Source organism: Drosophila persimilis, unplaced genomic scaffold (assembly GCF_003286085.1).
Source record: "Drosophila persimilis strain 14011-0111.01,24,50 unplaced genomic scaffold, DperRS2 tig00000686-arrow-arrow-pilon, whole genome shotgun sequence".
NCBI lineage: Eukaryota > Metazoa > Arthropoda > Insecta > Diptera > Drosophilidae > Drosophila > Drosophila persimilis.
Window position 1 is genome coordinate 1,733,995 of NW_020825336.1, and position 18,165 is coordinate 1,752,159.

Genomic DNA, 18,165 nt, shown 5'->3' on the forward strand with positions numbered 1-18,165 from the left:
GCACGCGTCACTGTGCGGCTGTCAATCGATAACATAACTGATATCGGGAACAGCTGTTCGTGCGATACATATATCGCAGAAAAAGCAAAACAAAGACACCGATAGGGGAAAAGTTAACGCAATTAAAAAGGCAAATAAAACAAAGCAAAGCACACAAAAATTGCAGATAATCGCGAAAACATTGACAAACGTGAGTCATTGGCCAGGGTAGAAAGAGCTTTCGTGTCAGTATGGCGGACCCCGCAAAAGAAGCCGCACCACCAAGCTACGAAGAAGTAATGAACGCCTCATCGCAGGGTAAGCCGCAGCCTGCAGCAACACCGTGAACTGGACTGGACTGGACTGGAGACAAAGAAAGAGCCGCAGATCTAATCAGTGAACATTTTGCAGATGCTCGCCTCATTGCGGGCGTACATCATGGACCGCCAACGGCACCGCCCCCCAATATGCATATGCCCACGTACGGGGCCTTCGAGACGACGCCCGTGAGTGTGGTCATCCAGCCGCCGCAGGTGGCCTTGCCCACGGAGATCATTGTGATTGGCGGCTGTCCGTCCTGTCGCATTGGCTACCTGGAGGACACCTTCTCGGCGCTGGGGCTGTGCTGTGCCATCTTCTTCTTCCCGGTGGGCATACTCTGCTGCCTGGCGATGAAGGAGAAGCGGTGCACCAACTGCGGGGCAGTGTTCTAAGACCTCTGAAACCCTCACCTCCCATTCGCATCTGCAATATGGCATTTAAAGTGCAAACACACAAAACGATGATGGATGGAATTCCCTGTTAACTCCTACAAATATGCTATGACCTATGACCTATATATTCCTTAAACACACAGACACACACACACACATTGGGACTGTAACTTTTTTTGATATCACAAAGAAAACTCTCGTACGTTTTATTATTGTTAATCATTAGACTAGAAAATCATTAAATATTGTATGTACATAATATGAATCATGATTCCATGAACGGTTATAGATTGCTCCAGATGCCAGTCATGTATTAGTGTTGTATATATATATGTGCATATGTTCGTGTCGTGTGCATCCCCATTAGCGACGTTGTCGAGCCGCGCTTCCGTTTAAATCAATTGAAATATAATGGAGGGCGGTCTTGAATTATGCCGCGAATTTTGCCAGCCAAACAGCACAACAGACGGAGCAGTGGATTGAACGACGTAGAGGATACCCTAAAGGCCTTAACACACAGCGATTTGATTAGTGGACTGTGAATAGATTGTTTATCCTCTGTACATATGGCTAGATCTAATCCAAATTAATTGAAATCCGAAAGATTCTTGCAGCTTTATCAATAAATCACATGATGATTGTTACATCCGAAACCCCTCAAGCCGTATACCTCGGTGAAAGATTTCATGGGCACAGGGTACATCCGTCGTGCCAGCATCTTGGAGTCAACAGTCGCGAATCTTCGTTGCCGTAGAGATGTCCAGTGTTTTGATACTGCTCTCGACTCTGCTGCTGGCGCTGCACTTGTCCGACCTCGTCTCAGCTTCATCCGCAGTCCCATCCGCAGGCCCAACCACAGCTCCTGCTGCTGCACGACACGATGTGGTGATGGTAATCTTTGATGATCTGCGTCCAGTTCTGGGGGCCTATGGCGATCCGCTGGCCAGCACACCGCACCTGGATGCCTTTGCCCAGGGCGGACATGTCTTCACGCGGGCCTACAGTCAGGTGAGGATTTGCAGGTGGCGTCCCCACAGTGCAGTAACACCACTGACGCTCCCCTTCCCAGCAAGCTCTGTGCGCGCCCAGTCGGAACTCCCTGCTCACTGGCCGTCGTCCGGACACCCTGCATCTGTATGATTTCTACAGCTATTGGCGCACATTTGTGGGTAACTTTACCACGCTGCCGCAGTACTTCAAGGAGCATGGCTACTACACCTACAGCTGCGGCAAGGTCTTCCATCCGGGTTTGTCCTCGAATAACAGCGACGACTATCCATTGAGCTGGTCCGCGCCAGCGTTCCGTCCACGTACCGAACAGTACATGAACTCGCCCGTCTGTCCCGATCGCGAGGGTGTGCTCCGCAAGAATCTCATCTGTCCGGTGCACCTCCAGACGCAGCCCTACAAGACCCTTCCGGATATTGAGTCTGTGACGGAGGCACTGCGCTTTGTGGAGTCGCGAAAGAGCAGCAGCAGCAGTAGTCCCTTCTTTCTGGCCCTTGGCTTTCACAAGCCGCACATCAACTTCCGCTTCCCGCGGCAGTTCCTCGCTCGGTTTCCACTCCAGCAATTCTTCAATTACACGGAGGACAGCCTCAAGCCGCCGGACATGCCCGCCGTGGCCTGGAATCCCTACACCGACGTCAGAGCTAGGGATGACTTCAAGCACTTGAACATCTCCTTCCCCTATGGACCCATATCTAGGCATCAGGCGGCGCAGATCCGTCAGGCCTATTACGCCTCGGTGGCCTATGTGGATGATCTGTTCGGGAAGCTGCTGGCCGGATTGGATCTACAGCAGACGGTGGTGGTAGTGCTGGGCGATCACGGCTGGTCGCTGGGGGAGCACGCCGAGTGGGCAAAATATAGCAACTTCGAGGTGGCCCTGCGGGTGCCACTGATCGTCCGTTCGCCGGAGTTTCCGGTGACCCAAGCCAAGGTCCATAGAGGCATCACGGAGCTACTGGATGTCTTTCCCACTCTGGTGGATCTGGCGGGGCTGCCATCGCTACCCGTTTGCAGGCATCCCACCGATGTGACCTGCGGCGAGGGCAAGAGTTTGTACCCACAGCTTCAGGGCTTGGGGTTGGATTTGGGTGAGTTCTGATCTGCAAATCCCCGAGGTATCCTCTATCTGTATTTGTGTATCTTTATCAGTGGATGATCATGTGGCCCTGAGCCAGTATCCCCGTCCTGGCATGCTGCCCACCAAGCATCCTAATAGCGACAAACCCAAGTTGAGGAACATCAAGATCATGGGCTACAGCCTGCGCACGGATATCTACAGGTATACGCTGTGGGTGCGTTTCCATGCACAGAATTTCAGTCGTGGTAGGTTCAACCATCTCCTCCCCTTCTTTATATCGGATACATCTGATATATCTGTATCTTGCAGATTGGCATGATATCTATGGCGAGGAGCTGTATGATCATCGTGTGGATGCGGGAGAGGAGCTGAATCTCGTTCCAATGCCCGAATTCGATGATGTGCGACAGCGTCTACGGCGGCGTTTGATGGAGGCAGTGGATCTGTCTCGCTTCTCATAATTTTGAATAAATTTATAAGCCATAAAGCCAGCGCTTTGGTGGGGCTGTTGGTGGGGAGTGGGGTCGGGGCGGAATGGGAATGGGAATGTATCTTGTCGCCATAATTGGAATTTAATACTTCCGGTTGGGCAACGAAACGTTCCGTCCGTCCGTCGCTCGCAATGCGACGCCCATGCGACGTCAGGGCTTGCTTGTTGTTGCATATTTTTCGCTGTAATTCGCTGCGAGATCTCCATTCTCCACTCTCTTGTCTCCAATCTCTGCTCAACCTCTGCTCTCCTCTCTCCTCTCCCCTCTCTCTCTCTCTCTCTCTCTCTCTCTCTTTGAATACAACTCCCGCTCCGGACCGCTCCGCGCATGCGTGACTTGTGTCCATTGCCTTTTTGGCTTCGTTTTTGCTGAATTTTTGTGAATGAAATTTCATTCAACGTTGGCGTCGCGCGTCGTTCCGTTCGTCTCACTGCGTTGGCGTCGACGCCCAAACAGAGACACCAACAGCAGCAGCGACAGTGAGTGGAGCGGGGGACTGGTGGCGGGGTGCGGGGGGCTACCAGCCATTGGGGGCATTTGAACGGAACGCTGGCCAGCTTTCATTTTCTCTGCTACTCCGCTGTTCGCTTCGACTGCTGCTGTTGCCATGTGAGTGAAAATCCTCTGGCTCTGGTAATTAAATCTCTAGTCCATTGCCTGATCGATGCCCCATGCCACATGCCACATGCCTCCTCCTCCTTTCCGCGTGTGTGTCCGTGTGTGTGCTCTCTAATGTGCATTTTTGGTGTGGGCTGCCGCTGCCGCCTCATGTTGGACGCCGCCTTCGTTGTTTGCTTCGTTTTGGCCACCATGTGGGCCGTCTATCTGGGAGGTGATTAAACTGCATTTTGGCAGCACTTTCAAACACACACACGCAGCCTTTCGCCCCCAGAAGGCGTGGCTGGGGCCATAAGCCAAGCTCTAATTTATGATTCGATCATATTTCTTTTTTCTTACTATAAAATTCTCTCTTTTGGGACTTTTTGGGACTCATAGATGACTTAATGGTCCTTGGGTCTAATGATATTTGATAAGAGTTTGAGGCAGCGCGAATATCACTAATCCATGTGCATTTACTTGGGCAAAACTATTAGCCTTTGAATCCATTGAATTCACCTATATTTTCTGTAGGAATACTTCCTTGACTTAAGAGTAGAAATCTATAGTATTGGCTGTAGATTCTACAATTTTCGCCTATATTCCCCGACAGTTCAAAACATAGCAATTTTTCACATTTTTCGGAGACATTTTATTGGGATTTTTCGAATTCTGGCAAAGAGTTTTAGGTATAGCTTTAAGTCCTTAAGAGTGTACTTTTTCTATACGTATTCTGTCATTTTTTTTTGCAGGGAACTTTTGGATAATCTGCGAATAAATCAATGAGAGATTCCATAATTTCCCAGAGACACAACTTTCGAATAGAAAACTAGTAGATCAGTTCTCTCTTGGTAAACTCGATTGAACTTTGAACTATTCCAAGTGCAAATGCAACTTTAAGCCAAAGAACTGTACGAGTAGAAGGCTTTCTGGCCCCACCTTTTCGCGGCGTCCTCTGTCCTCTGTCCTCTGTCCCCTTCTATATCATTTAGCATTTTTCCACCTACCATAATTTATTTTTACCTTAGCATTTCCGTTGTGGGCCTTCCTCTCCATTCATTTTCTTTACCGTTGCATTGTTGACAGCCTTCCTTCGCTTTTCCTCGCTTTTCTTTCTTTAATTCGCGCTAAGCTTTGCTTATGGGTGGAGCCCCCACTCCTAGTCCTCCTTCTCCTCCCTTTTTCCCCCAATTTGGTTATGCATAATGCATCCAGAAAGAGTTGGGAGGGGAGAGGGTGGTGTGGTGCTGGCAACGTGTGTGGGGCCCATGCCTCGCCTCGCCCTGCCTCGACTCGACTCGCCTCAGTGTCTGTTTCGGTTTTGAGTTTTGCGGCTAACCGCAGGAATAGTCGAATAGCGCGTGTGTTATAATAATCTATGGCACTTTAGAGGTTTAACCGATGGCTAGATACAGATACACAGATATAGAGATACAGAGAGATAGACAGATAGATAGAGATAGACGACAGACTGAAGTAGTGGTAAATGTTGTAGACCATATTGCGGCAGACTGACAGGCACTCGGCACTCGGCACTCGGGCGGTCTCTAAACTATATTGTATGTATATCTATGGGCCATAAAGCCTCCACAAAATACTACTATCCATCGAAATAACGCGAATATGTACAACTTTAATTTCGAATTTGTAGGTTGTGCTATGGCTATGGCTGTGACTGTGGCTGTGGCTGTGACTGTGGCTGGGGGTTATTTTCTAAGCAAAAGCTCGGGTATGCGTGGGCGTCTCAAACGAATATTGCAAAAGATGCGTAGGCCGTAGGCTCCATACTCGGTTGGATACCGGAGGTGGAAGCCCAGAGACTCGGAGACTCGGAGACTCAGAGACAGAGACGTTTGCCGGGTCTGCTGCTGCTCCATCGAGCGGCACAAATGCGACAACAACACCACATGGCATGTGGCATCGAATGTGTGTGCTTGTGTGGATATATCTTGGATATATAGTTCATCAACAGTCGGTACGGTTTGGTTCGGGCTTTTTACCTACGCATAGCTTTCGGGCCAAGCGGTGTTCCACTGTGTAAATCGAGTTCTAACCAGCCCTCTCTCCCCCTCCCTCTCTACACCACTATCCCCCTCTCTTTCTAGTCAGAGTCACAGCGCTGCGGCCTCCCGCTGTAAAAAAAAAATGCTAATTTTCGTTGACATGCCATAGTTTGGCTAATGACGAAGGTTGTTTGTTAGCTTTGTCAGTTGACTTGACGCCGTTGCCAAAAAAAAAGAACAAAAAAACCAAAAAAAAAAAGTTGGAAAAAATATTAGAAGAAGAAACCAAAACCAAAACCCAGACTCAGACTCAGGCCCAAACCCAAAACCAAAGGCAGAAAACTGGTTACCGTGTGCGAGAGTGAGATTCGAGTGGGCTTTTGGTGAGGAGGGAATTTCTTTTGACGGAATTTCCATGAATTAATGCTGCCTGCCGGATTATGCTGTCCACTCCTCAGGTGTGTGCCTCAAATATGGGATATATGCATACATCTCGGAAGATATGAAATGTCAAGCTGTGTCCAGCCCCAAATTTTTGTTCGAGCGGTAAATTTTGCCACTATTCTGGGATGAGCTGAGATTTGGTTGGATTTATAAACGGAACTCAATTCAGTAGCAAACGTCTTTTATTTAATATTGAATAAGACAATGGATTCATTCTGTATCTTCTAATATGATCTACGGCTTCTTTGGGATTGATTGTTAGTTTTCAGGAATCTATCTAATAAAAGATTGTAATAGAAAAGATCTTAAGATCTAATCCCAAAGATGATCTATGGCTTAGATCTTGTTTCCCCTAATGAAGCTAAGAAAATATGGTTATTCATTACATGATTTATAGTTTGTAACACTAAAAAATTAGCTATAAATCATATTGCTGAACGTTTTGTAAAAGGTTCTTCTTTCGGAGATCTTTAGTATTCCACTTTCAAAGAATATTTTCTCCGAGAACACCCTTTTAATATGATTTATATTTTCTAGGGGTTCGGTGGGGGCAACAAACTTTTCCTTCCACAGATCAGACCAATAAAATAACCTTTTGCAGATGTTTCCCGATTACTTTCGTCGAGTATCCTACCTCTAAGATCTCTTTGGAGATCGATTATCACCAAAAACGATCACCATCGATCACTTTCATTGGGGATCCTACCTCTAAAACCGCTTCACCTTCAAACAAACAATATAGAGATCACTGTTTCACCCATTTCCTGAGCACTTGTCCATATATGAATCTCAGAAACAGCCAAAACTGTGTGTTTCTACGCCCACAACGCATGGAGTGTGTGTGTGTGTGTGTGTGTATGGTGTACCTCTTGGCATTTGATCAATGTCAAGGCCTGATCACTTCATCAGACCATAACTACAACAGATTTTGGTATGGCTCATACCCCTCATACCCATAACCATACCCATACCCCTACTACCCGATCAACAGCCTTGGCCAACAATAAAGAGACAACAAAAGAAAGAAAGAAAAAAAGAAATGAAAGACGACCCAACGCCAAAAAAGAAATTGCTAAACAGAAAACATTTTTGTTGAATGAAATTCACGCAAGAAGCGAAAGATCAACGCGTTGACCATTCAGATCGGGGCTACGAGTATTCATTGTCCAATGAAGTGCCAGTCCCAGTGCCAGAGCCAGTGCCAGAGCCAGTGCCAGTGCCAGTGCCAGAAGAGAAGAGATCGAGAGGATGAGAATGTGGATGTGGATGTGGACGAGGATGAGGACCAGGCCCAAAGAAGTCAGACCCTCTTTGGGCCTCGGGTCTCTTTCTGTGGCTCTGTGTGTCTTGTAGCAACAAAATAATTTATTGAAATTCAAATTTATTATCTGCTGCTGCTTCTCGTTTCGTATCTTGAAGATGGGTTCGGTCTTTGGGATGATTTTCAATGTTGTTTTTGGGTTTATTTCGGGCCAAAAGCAAAACCAATTCAACTGGAATGCAGGGCCCGAAAACCGACAGACATGGCCCAGAGCGTAAAACGAAACGAAACGAAACAATCAAGAATGAGTGTAGAAATTCCACAATGAGCCCACGCAGAGGGACGACAGTCTCTTCGGCTGAACAGAAAGGTAGGAGGAGTGGAGTGGAGTGGAGTTGCAGGGGGTATTCGGGTATTCGGGTATTCAGTGTACAGATAGGATAGTATAGGGGGGCAGATCGGTATAATCAACGTTTAGCCGAACGGATTAAGCCAAGAGCATCTAAAGCTGTGCTGCTGCTGCCTTCTTACATGTGGCTTAAACAAATACGAGTACTCGTATATCCGAGAATCTTACAATACTTACATATATGTACATATGTGGGCGCGGCAGGCGTTGAAGGGTAGGTGGAGTCTCCAGGGCGGGGAGGGGGCGGTGGAGCGACCGACCGGACCGCAAACATATTTTGAAAGAGGCAGCAGTCCGTCCGTCCGTCCGTCCGCGCGCTCTGAAAAACAGGCAGCCGCTGTAACGCGTGCTAAACAAGTTTCTCGATCGGTGCCGAGAGCGCAGCCGCAACAGCAGCGCGTCTTTGTCTTTTGTCTGTCTCCGCTGAATACCCTGTAAATAGAGCATGTTGAGGGGTATATAGTTGTGTGGTGGCATCTACGATCTATGGATATTATTTCTATATTTTTCAAGAATTTATCGAGTTCGAAGAGAGCGAAATGTGAAGCATACTTTTAGGAGTTTATGGAAATTTTAATTATTTCCCCATTAAGGGTAACCAGCTAGTCGTTGCCTTGTGCTGTGAGTTCTCACTGGGTTTTTCTTTTATTTTGGTTGTGGCACAAAAGGTTGAGCGAGAGATTGGAGAATGGAGAATGGAGCATGGGGGGGACCTGAGAATGAAGCTGGCGAACGGCGACTGAGAATGAATCTGAAAGACTGAAGACCGTAGGAGCCTCTCTGCGAGATATAAAAGACATTGAGAAATCGTTTTCCTTTTCAGTGATGTTGCTCTGGCTGCTGCTGCTGCTGCTGCCTCTACTCTCTACTGCTTTTTTATGATAATAAATATTTATGCTTTTTCTGAGGCCCTGCGCACCGGGGGAAACCAATTCAAGAAGAGTGGGAAAGAGTGAGAGAGAGAGAGAGAGGGACTCCCTTTACCATTGTGCTTTATTTACGGCCAAATAATTCAAATTAAGCCAGCGATCTGTAAGAGCATTATATGGGCATTTCAAAGTATCTGCATCTGTGTGTGTGTAAGAGTATCTGTATCTTTGGCTGGATATCTCAACACCAGAACAATGCCGCCACAAGGGGGCAGCCGCGTGCCAAAAAATTTTGATGAACTACACAAATTATAAATGAGAACGAGGCATCAGCAGCACTCTGAATAACCATCTCTCTTGGGCCGCTGCTCTGCTCTTCTTTTTTGGTCGATTTTCCTGGAAGATCATCGGTTCTTGGCTCAGCAATTTGTTTGCACTTTTGTTTACACTTTTTTGACAGCCATAAAGATGCTGGCGGAACTGTGATACGTTCCCCAGAAATACATACAACCAAATAGAATCGAACAGAGGAACAGAGCAGAGCCCAGCACGGACAATACGAGGGGGGACGGTATAAGCCGCGGCAGGGGCCGCAGCTCTACTTTCATACCTGGCGCTCAGTCAATATACAATGTACATAAGTATATCTATGTATGTAATCTTTAAATTAAATAAAATATATTTTTTTAATAGGTATCGGAACCCATGGATGCCTCTCTGTATCTCTGTCTTTTGGTATTGAGTTGTTGTTAAATTCGGGGAGGGAAGGGATCTCTTTCAATTTTAATCGAACTTTTCATGAGCGATGGAGCAAACATAGAGAGAAAGAGATTAACCACGACCGCTAGTTATTTTCTAATGATAATTCTTGCACTCCGTTTATCCTCTTCACCTAATGACCCATTTGATTGGAATGTAATATATACTATCTGTTCACAGGGCGGGAAAATTGGGGAGAGCAAACTGGCCTTAGTGATATATCATATATCACAGGAGTTGGCTTGCTTTAGCTCTGAGAACTAGGCGTCCAACAAGACGGACGGACGGACAGACAAGGCTATATCGACTCGGCTATTGATGCTGATCAAGAATAAGTACACTCTATGGGGTCGGAGATGGTTCCTTCTGCGTGTTACACACATCCACAAATCCGTCACAAAACGAATATATCCCTGAACTCTTCGAGTACCGGGTATTGGGAAAGAGCAGGGCAGACCCGCGAAGACCTCTGACCGTATCTGATCAGAATGCTGTTGGTGTGTGCTCGGGGGGTTCGCCCGGAGTTTACAATGAAATGATTTAAACAATGTTTTTGCCATTTTACGGCTTACACCTGTTTGAGTTCAACCTATAAATACCGCATGCCGTAAATACATCCAACGGACCATGGCCATGGTTCCCCCAATTTCAAATTCAAATTCGAATTTATTTTTGCTTTTCTCTGACTAAAGATTTTCATTTGAATTTCCACCGAAAAAAACGAAAAAATCCTGCTGCTGTACGCCGCCTCAATTTAATGAGCACTTGAGGTGTGGGTCGAAGGCATTTACCGGCGCCAGTTTAGTGCTAAATGTTATTTCAAATATTTTCTCGGTCCATTTCTTTCATTGATTGGCGGAAAATTTTGTGTTTAAATTCGGAAAGAAATGTGGAAAATGGTCTCAACTTTGAGGCGGCTGTGTTTGAGGGCGAAGAATATGTTTTGAGTTGAGAGTTGACTCAACCAATGATTGGTTCTTTCAGGAGATGCTCGGAGACTCCGAGACGCTTTGGGGAGCTACTGTTTTCCAATGCCAAAACATTTGTAAAAACCGGAAAAATATTTTCATTCGAAAGCTAGAACCGTTCATCGTTTTTGGGGGTATCCATATCTAAGTTGAAAACTTTTCCTTTTCCATATGGATAATGGATAAGTGGAAGAAGCCGATCTACAGCCATATCCGATATCCGTAGCTTATCGGCTGAGGCGGACGCACAAACATGAATATATTCATTTCGCATAAATCTTGTTTTATATCTGAATGTGCTTCAATAAAAATCACACACATGGCATTGCATTTCCAATGAGCGGACGGACACTCGACAGACGGACAGCCGGACAGCCGGACGGACGGACGCCCGACAGCGGATGGAGGCGGTTTGCTACACAGAGAGGAGATAACCCAACGCAGTGCAAAACTAAACATATTTAGTGGCGGACGAGTGTAGAATCACCGGCAGCTCGGATGCCCCCCGTGCCACACAGTTGCATATTCAAAGCGGACACGGGCCAGGGCAGGCATTTAGCATACGACTCGAAACAGAACATAGCAGAACATAGCAGAACAGAACCACAGAGATATAACAACATGGGGCATGAGGCAATGCGTTGTCGCTGTCGCTGTCGCTGTCGCTGTCGTCGTCGGGTCGGGTCGGGGCTATATCTATCTTATGGCGGGTGCGGGTGCGATTGATGGTACAGCCACCAGCACACAGCACACAGCACACAGCCCAGCACACAGCACATCAGGCGCTCACATCACATCACATCAGAGGAAGTGCTCTTCCGGTCTTGTAAATGAAAATATGTATTTCTTTTTTTTTTTTTTTTTCTCTTTATTTTTCTTTATTCTGCTGTAGCCGCCGCCGCTGCCACTGCCACTGCTGTTGTTTTTCTGTTGGTTTTTTATTTTATTTAATTTCATTTTATGAATAGATTGCGTTACGCATACAAAAATAGGCAAACGGCAAACGGCAAAAGCGGAGGAGACGACGGACACCGAATGTTTGTGAATGAGGGCCCAGCGGATGGAATGATGGTATATGGTATAGGATTCCATGGTATTCCGTAGAATGTTGGATCGTTGACGGACTCTCCAACTGTTGATTGTGTGTGTGTTGGTGTGTGTGTGTGTGGCCCTCGCATGGTTGGATCGCCGGATCCATCGGATCCAACATTGGATCGCCGGGGGCCTCTAATGCTCTTTGGGGGTTTTATGTTTATCCAAATAAGCATCGGCAGCGGCATTGTATAAAGTAATAGTAATATTAGTGCCGGCGGTTGCTGGCGTTTTTTGTGGGGGGTGCTAATAAATAAATCGCATTTGATGTGCATATACTTATGCGATAACCGCTGTGCAAGGCAGCAGAGACCGGGCCACGGGTCGGTTCTCTCATCGGTACATGTGTAACCATACAAAACAGATACGAGATACTATTGTTTTCACCTCGACTCGGGGTTGGGGTTGGGGTTGGGGTTGGGGTTGGAGCTCGGTTCACAAACTGGCTGGCTGCAATGCAAAAAAGTTGCAGATTTAACAGATCGAAAAAATAATTCATTATTTCAAGATATTTCAATAGCTGATAGCTAAGAATTTTTGGCAATAAGTCATCAAGGATATAGAAATTATGGGTCATAAAATATTCAATGTTTTGCAAAAAGTAAATTTGAAATAATCGATGGTAATCTATGTCAATCGATACATCTATCGACTTTTCCTATCAGCTATCAGCAATGCAAATCTTTCTACCATTAGTGTCCATTGTTAATTGATCATTTGCCCACATCATATCTTCAGATCTTCATTCAAAGATACTCGTACATCCAAAGCCGACAATTTCGCTTTAAATTTCAAGTGTAGTGCACTCCACTTCCTCTATGGAACGTAACCTCCACCCCCATACATCGGCACTCAGTTCGATCCCATCCGATCCCCGATCCCCGACTCTCCGGATCCCCGGATCCCATCCGATTCGAGCAGAGGGTAATTTGATATTCAGTGAGCAACAACACAATTCCTATTATGAATGGACTGCGTACAATATTTTTTTTTATTTGTATTTAACATTTACATTCCCATTTGCATTGATTGTGCATGACTCTATGTAATTTTAATCACAGCACTCGCGCACTGCCACTGGCACTCGCGTACACGAAGATACGGATACGCAGAGGGGGTTGGGGGATGGGGGATGGGGGATGGGGGAGCTGGGCTGCGCTGTAAAAGGGATTTCCTGTTATGAATATTCCATCAACATAATTATTACATACGACTTGGAATTAACTTTACTCCGTACTCCGTACTCGTCTGAGGGTCTGGCTTCGGCTTTGGGCATGGATGGGCTTCGAGATTGAGGCCTGAGGCCCGAGGCCCGAGGCCTGGGGCATGGGCCTCTGAAACTCGAGGGCATTGCCGTATACGCAATCATTTCCGCCCCATTCCAATTTTGGGGGGCACTCTTATGGGGGTATTTCAGTCTGTTGTTTCTTTTTTCTTTACAGTTAAGAGTTAATTAAGTTGATATTCAGAAAGAGAGATAGGGATAATTTCGGAGAAATTAATGTGACCTCTTGACCAGATCCGGTACGATCTGTTGGATACCGTGACTCAGAGAACAGTAAAAATTCCTTGTCGATTTGATTAATTAATTAAAGCTTGAACCCTTTTGTACGAAAGAGTGTCGGCATTGGCACTTTTCAAAAAAGATATGTCATAAACATTTTTACACAAATTCCGGGGCGACCTTTGACGCTGAACTTGAGCGATGATTAAGCCAATCAGCCTAAGCCTGCGGACTGGACAGCCGCCGCAGAGGCACAGAATTCGAATGCGAATGAGTCATGGGTATGGGTGCCTTGGCAGATTCCTCAGTGGCAGGCACGTTTAATGACCTTAAAGGACGTACGGAGTAAAAGTTCTTTGGAGATTTCTCTAGAAAAAAAAGAAACGCAAAGCAGCCAAGCAGCGAAGCAGACCCCAGACAGAAGAAGGAACCCAAACAGAAAATAATAATAAGTGCAGAGGAGCTCCACTCGAGCACCGAAAGCACTGCTCTGCACTGCACTGCGCCACGCCTCTTGCAGCATCGCAGGCAAGCAACTATTAGCCATAATGTGCCTCGGTTGCACCAGAAGGAAGAGAGCCTTTCAAAGAGTCAGAGAGATTCAGAACAGAGAGAGAGAGAGAGAGCGAGGGAGAGGACTGCTGTGATCAGGTTGTCGATGGATAGACGAGGAGGAGGATGCTGGAGGAGCACAACTGGAGAACTTTTGCCAGCATGCGGCTACTGTGCAACACAGCACACTCTGGGGGCACACACAGCCACAGCCAGCCACTCACTCGGCGGACCAGTTTGCCACGCTGCACGCACTTAAGCCCAGCCAAAGACCAAGACCAAGACGACGGACAGGCGGACAGGCGGACGGATGGACGGACCACAGCGGACACTAGCCGGACACTTGGACAGACCCCGCGAGAGGAGAAGGCTTTTGTATTTGGTTTATTTGTCTGGTTTTTTGTGTACAGGTTTTCTTTTATTCATTATTTTTTTACCCAGCGTCATCGTCCGCACACACACACACACATACACCACACAGATACACACACACACACACACACTCGTACGGAGAGCAGAGCAGCGTGTAGCTACTGTGCTACGCTTTATGAAAACCTACACTGAACGAAATCCCCCACCAGCTTCTGCTCTTTTGTTCGAGTGTGCCTCGACGGCACGGCGGCTGCGCGCACGCGCTCTAGACCCCAACAAAAAAAATTCGTTTGAATTATTTTCGAATCAAATCGAATAATAAAGAAATCTGAGAAATGCGAATGTATCCCCCCGTATCTGTATCTGTGTGCAAAAAAAAAGAAGAAAAAAAATGAATAAGAAAAGCTTTGAGTGCTTTGGGGCATTTATTATGGAGCTGTCCACCCCCCCTCCCCCTCCCCCAGTCGCTCTGCCTCTCAAATGGCGGTTGTGGCGGCTGCCTGCCGCTGCTGTCGATTTATTATTTTTATATTTTTTTTTTTTAGTTTTTTATCTCCGAAAATAAACAAAACTTCAGGGCACATTCATCGCCGATCGACGATCGCCGGCTGTGTCGCACTTTTCGGCTGCTGCCGTTTTTAAAAATACTCTTTTGACGGGGTATTAGGGCTTCTGGCACTGAGTGGAGCATTCCCTCCTCCTGCTTGGTTACTGTTTTGAAACCAAATTATTGTCAAACTCAAAGTAGAGGCACGAGCTTTGAAAAAGCTGTCAGTTTTTATTGTGAAATGTGAAATTTTTGACAAATTCCTTCATGGTTCGTGGTTCTACGGATAGGTAGAGCTTATGGAAAGCAGGACTCTATTCATCCTCTCAGAAGCCCACCGAAAACCATTCTTTCAGGCTCGTTCCCTATTCCCTAGCCCACGCTATGGCTCTTTGAAAGCAGGGATCTTTTGCCATACCTGCGGAATCTTCCCAAGTCTTTTTGCAATTTTTTTTACAAAATATATTTATTGATAGTATCAAAATATATTAAGTTTTTGAATAAAATAGGAAACGAAGACGATCTGCTTAAGAGTTTTGAAGGAACAGTACAGCACTGTTCCATCCAACGATGTTTGAAGGCGGCACAAGACCAAGTGGCGATGACGATGAAGATGACGATAGACATCTACGAATAAAAGTGTCGTTGGGTCCAACGGAAGTAAGACATTTTGGGAACTGTCCCCTCCAACGATGATTGAAGGGGGGACCAAGGACCAAGGGGGACCACAGGACCAAGGCCCATGGACATCTATGAAATAAAAGTGTCCCTGGGTCCAACCGAAGTAAAAAACTGCCGAGCTGAGGAAGAAAATTTGGAATTAAATCTTGAAAATAAAACACACAAAAAAACTGACTTTTTAAAGGAAACCCGAAACTGTATTCTCGGAAGTGTGAAACAAACTGAATTTTCTATTCGGATTCCTGAAAGGCACACAAATTTCTGACGGAAGACCGAAGTCAATGAATGTGTGATGCCCAAAATATATGGGAGTATTTGCCACCTTAGGGTATGCCCAAGTTCGGTTTTCGGGGGTCTATGCTCTTGATGTTTTGTTGGTTTATTTATTTTTCTTATGCTGCATTTTCAAACGCGCCTCGTTAGCGAGACTCTCGCGCCGGCCACGGGCCACGGGCCAAAGTCTGAGTCTTGGAACTGGGTCTCGTCGTGGTATTGGAATCGGAACTGAGGGACGACTCGAGCGCGGGGGGACTGGCACTGGGATTTGGGTTTGGAGTTGGGTCTGGATTTGAATCTTTGGCTTGTGGCTTGGGCATACTTGTAGTGCGAGTAGAATGGCCGCCACATGCATATTTGATATCTTATTAACACCCAAAACAAAACAAAACAAAGCGGAGAGGCAAAAGGTATTTCGATGTCATCTTTGGGGTGTCATACGTGGAATAGTTGGGAAGGTGATGATTCGAGTAGGTCGGCAGAAGGTTCAGGGGGTTGAGGCAGATCTTGAGGAGGGTAGAGGTTCCGGGAGCTTAAGATAAAGATCTCTTAAGGGCAAAAGAATCCCAAAGATACTCATTTATGGGAGGGTTGTAGAAACAACATTAAGAGGCATATGCCAATCCATTTTCCATGAAAGACTTACGAGAGAGTTTAATGAAGATCTAAAGCTTAAAAGGGTCTAAAGAGGTGTATCTATCCAGAGGAAATTCATAGCTCAATCTATAAGAAATATCAGAGTACTTCTCTCGCAGACTTTCTCCCCAAAATCGCCAAAATCGCGTACAACCCCAGATCTTGGCAAAAGGAAAACCCCTACAACCATTGGGGCAGCTTAACAGCCAGTTTAACCATCATCAGCAGCGGCAGCATCTCCTGCCATGGCCTGGGCCATCATTCAATCTACCAGCCCGGCATTAAATGTATCTTTTATCTTCTCTCTCTCTCTCTCTCTCTCTCTCTGGGTTTTTATTTTTTAACATGGCTCGGGGGCATGGCACACCGTAAAAAAAGAAGAAAACAAAAACAAAAAATGAGCCAAACAAACTGTATCTCTCTCTCTGTGGCAGAGAGTCGCTAACAATTTGTGCAAACATGGGGCATGGGCGATGGGCGATGGGCGATGGGCGTATGGGCGTTTGGGCGATGGGGCATGTGGGGATGGATGTGTGGACTGTGTGTTGCGGTGTGTCTACAAAAGTGATGACGATGACAACAACACACGGAGACGGGGCACCAGGGGGAATGTGCCATGCCAGCGAGTCAGTCGAACAGAAACCGCATACACGGGACAACAATTATTTGCTTAAAGATTACTTTGCTTAAATACGATTTATACAAAAATATATACCATCATGCCCAGACCCCATACGCATACCCCATACCCCCTATACCCTATACCCCATACCCATAGCGTACATATGTATGTATCTACGTTGTTTGCACAATTTGCTAGATTCTTTTTATCATTCCACCTCTCTAGCGTCTGTCTGTGGCAGCAGAGGCAGCAGCATGACCTTGTGAAGGATGTGGCCAAGAATGCGAGAGCCACAACCAAAAACAAAGATGAAAATGAAAGAAAGAAAGAAAGAAAAACGACTTTGCAGAGAGAAGACCAAATAAAGCAGCACAACACAACAGAAAAACTGAAGAGCTGCAGAATGGAGTTGGCTGCAGTTGGAGCTGGAAGCTGGGAGCACGGAGAATGGTGCTGCTGCTCTGCTCGTAGATGAAAAGATGATGATGCTATTAAGACGAGGCTGGGCGACTGGGCGACTGCTCTTAAGAATGGGCGAAACAGCACATGATGATGGGTGAGGGAGGGGGGGTGATAAAAGAAAGCCAGCGAAACGGCTTAAAAGCCAGGCCACAACATCTCGGAGACGTTTCCGCTGCTGCCTGGCCAACTTTTGCCACAGCCTCAGCCTCAGCCACAGCCACAGCCTCAAGTCCAAGACAGCAGCCGCATAAACTGCCAACGCCATTTAAGTCATAATTTAAGCCACATTCCACAGGCGATCCTTCAGAGATTGCATTGCGTGCGAGTGTTCGCGTTCGAGTTCGCGTTCGTTGAAGAAACTGAAAGATACATTCATAAATTCGCATCGAGGATCGGTGTATCTGTGGTGTGTCTGTGGTGTTTCGTGTCGGTTTCTGTGTGGATTTCTTTTCAATTTGCTTTTTGTTTACCAAATTACACTAAGCAACAAATTAATGAATTCCTTTAGGGAGGAGGGTTTGCTTCTCCATTTTAACTGCCAATATCGGTCATATAAAAGCACAGTTCGGAACGAAAAAGGAACAGTTTGGTAAGGGAAAAGTAAAGAATGGGAACAGCTTGGGCTGTTTGATCCGATTTATAGAGTCCCGATGGGAAATATTCTGCGAAAAATACTGCCAGACTGAAAGTGCTTTGGTAAAGCTGTCATTTTGTATTGTAAAATGTGAAATTTTTTACAAATTCCTTCATGGTGCATGGTTCTACGGATGGGTATAGCTTATGGAAAGCAGGACTCTATTCATCCTCTCAGAAGCCCACCGAAAACCATTCTTTCAGGC

At 46.2% G+C, this 18,165-nt stretch overlaps 2 protein-coding genes across 2 annotated transcripts; both read left to right on the forward strand.

Annotated features, from left to right (window-relative positions):
• The first annotated feature begins 34 nt into the window (after positions 1 to 34).
• Positions 35 to 1,345, forward strand: LOC6601699 (brain protein I3). Its single transcript, XM_002026675.2, has 2 exons — positions 35 to 297; positions 391 to 1,345. Exons 1-2 carry the CDS (start codon positions 231 to 233, stop codon positions 690 to 692), a joined length of 369 nt encoding a protein of 122 aa, XP_002026711.1. The 5' UTR covers positions 35 to 230; the 3' UTR covers positions 693 to 1,345.
• Positions 1,346 to 1,432: 87 nt separating this feature from the next.
• Positions 1,433 to 3,268, forward strand: LOC6601698 (iduronate 2-sulfatase). Its single transcript, XM_026991763.1, has 4 exons — positions 1,433 to 1,700; positions 1,762 to 2,791; positions 2,853 to 3,026; positions 3,091 to 3,268. Exons 1-4 carry the CDS (start codon positions 1,449 to 1,451, stop codon positions 3,240 to 3,242), a joined length of 1,608 nt encoding a protein of 535 aa, XP_026847564.1. The 5' UTR covers positions 1,433 to 1,448; the 3' UTR covers positions 3,243 to 3,268.
• The last annotated feature ends 14,897 nt before the right edge of the window (positions 3,269 to 18,165 follow it).

What these genes read in the sequence shown, in the direction of transcription:
- LOC6601699 (XM_002026675.2), top strand. Translation starts at nt 231, where the DNA reads ATGGCGGACCCCGCAAAAGAAGCCGCACCACCAAGCTACGAAGAAGTA. An exon ending in AATGAACGCCTCATCGCAGG is followed by an intron (nt 298 to 390) that starts GTAAGCCGCAGC and finishes AACATTTTGCAG; the next exon opens with ATGCTCGCCTCATTGCGGGC.
- LOC6601698 (XM_026991763.1), top strand. Translation starts at nt 1,449, where the DNA reads ATGTCCAGTGTTTTGATACTGCTCTCGACTCTGCTGCTGGCGCTGCAC. An exon ending in TCACGCGGGCCTACAGTCAG is followed by an intron (nt 1,701 to 1,761) that starts GTGAGGATTTGC and finishes TCCCCTTCCCAG; the next exon opens with CAAGCTCTGTGCGCGCCCAG. An exon ending in TGCACAGAATTTCAGTCGTG is followed by an intron (nt 3,027 to 3,090) that starts GTAGGTTCAACC and finishes TGTATCTTGCAG; the next exon opens with ATTGGCATGATATCTATGGC.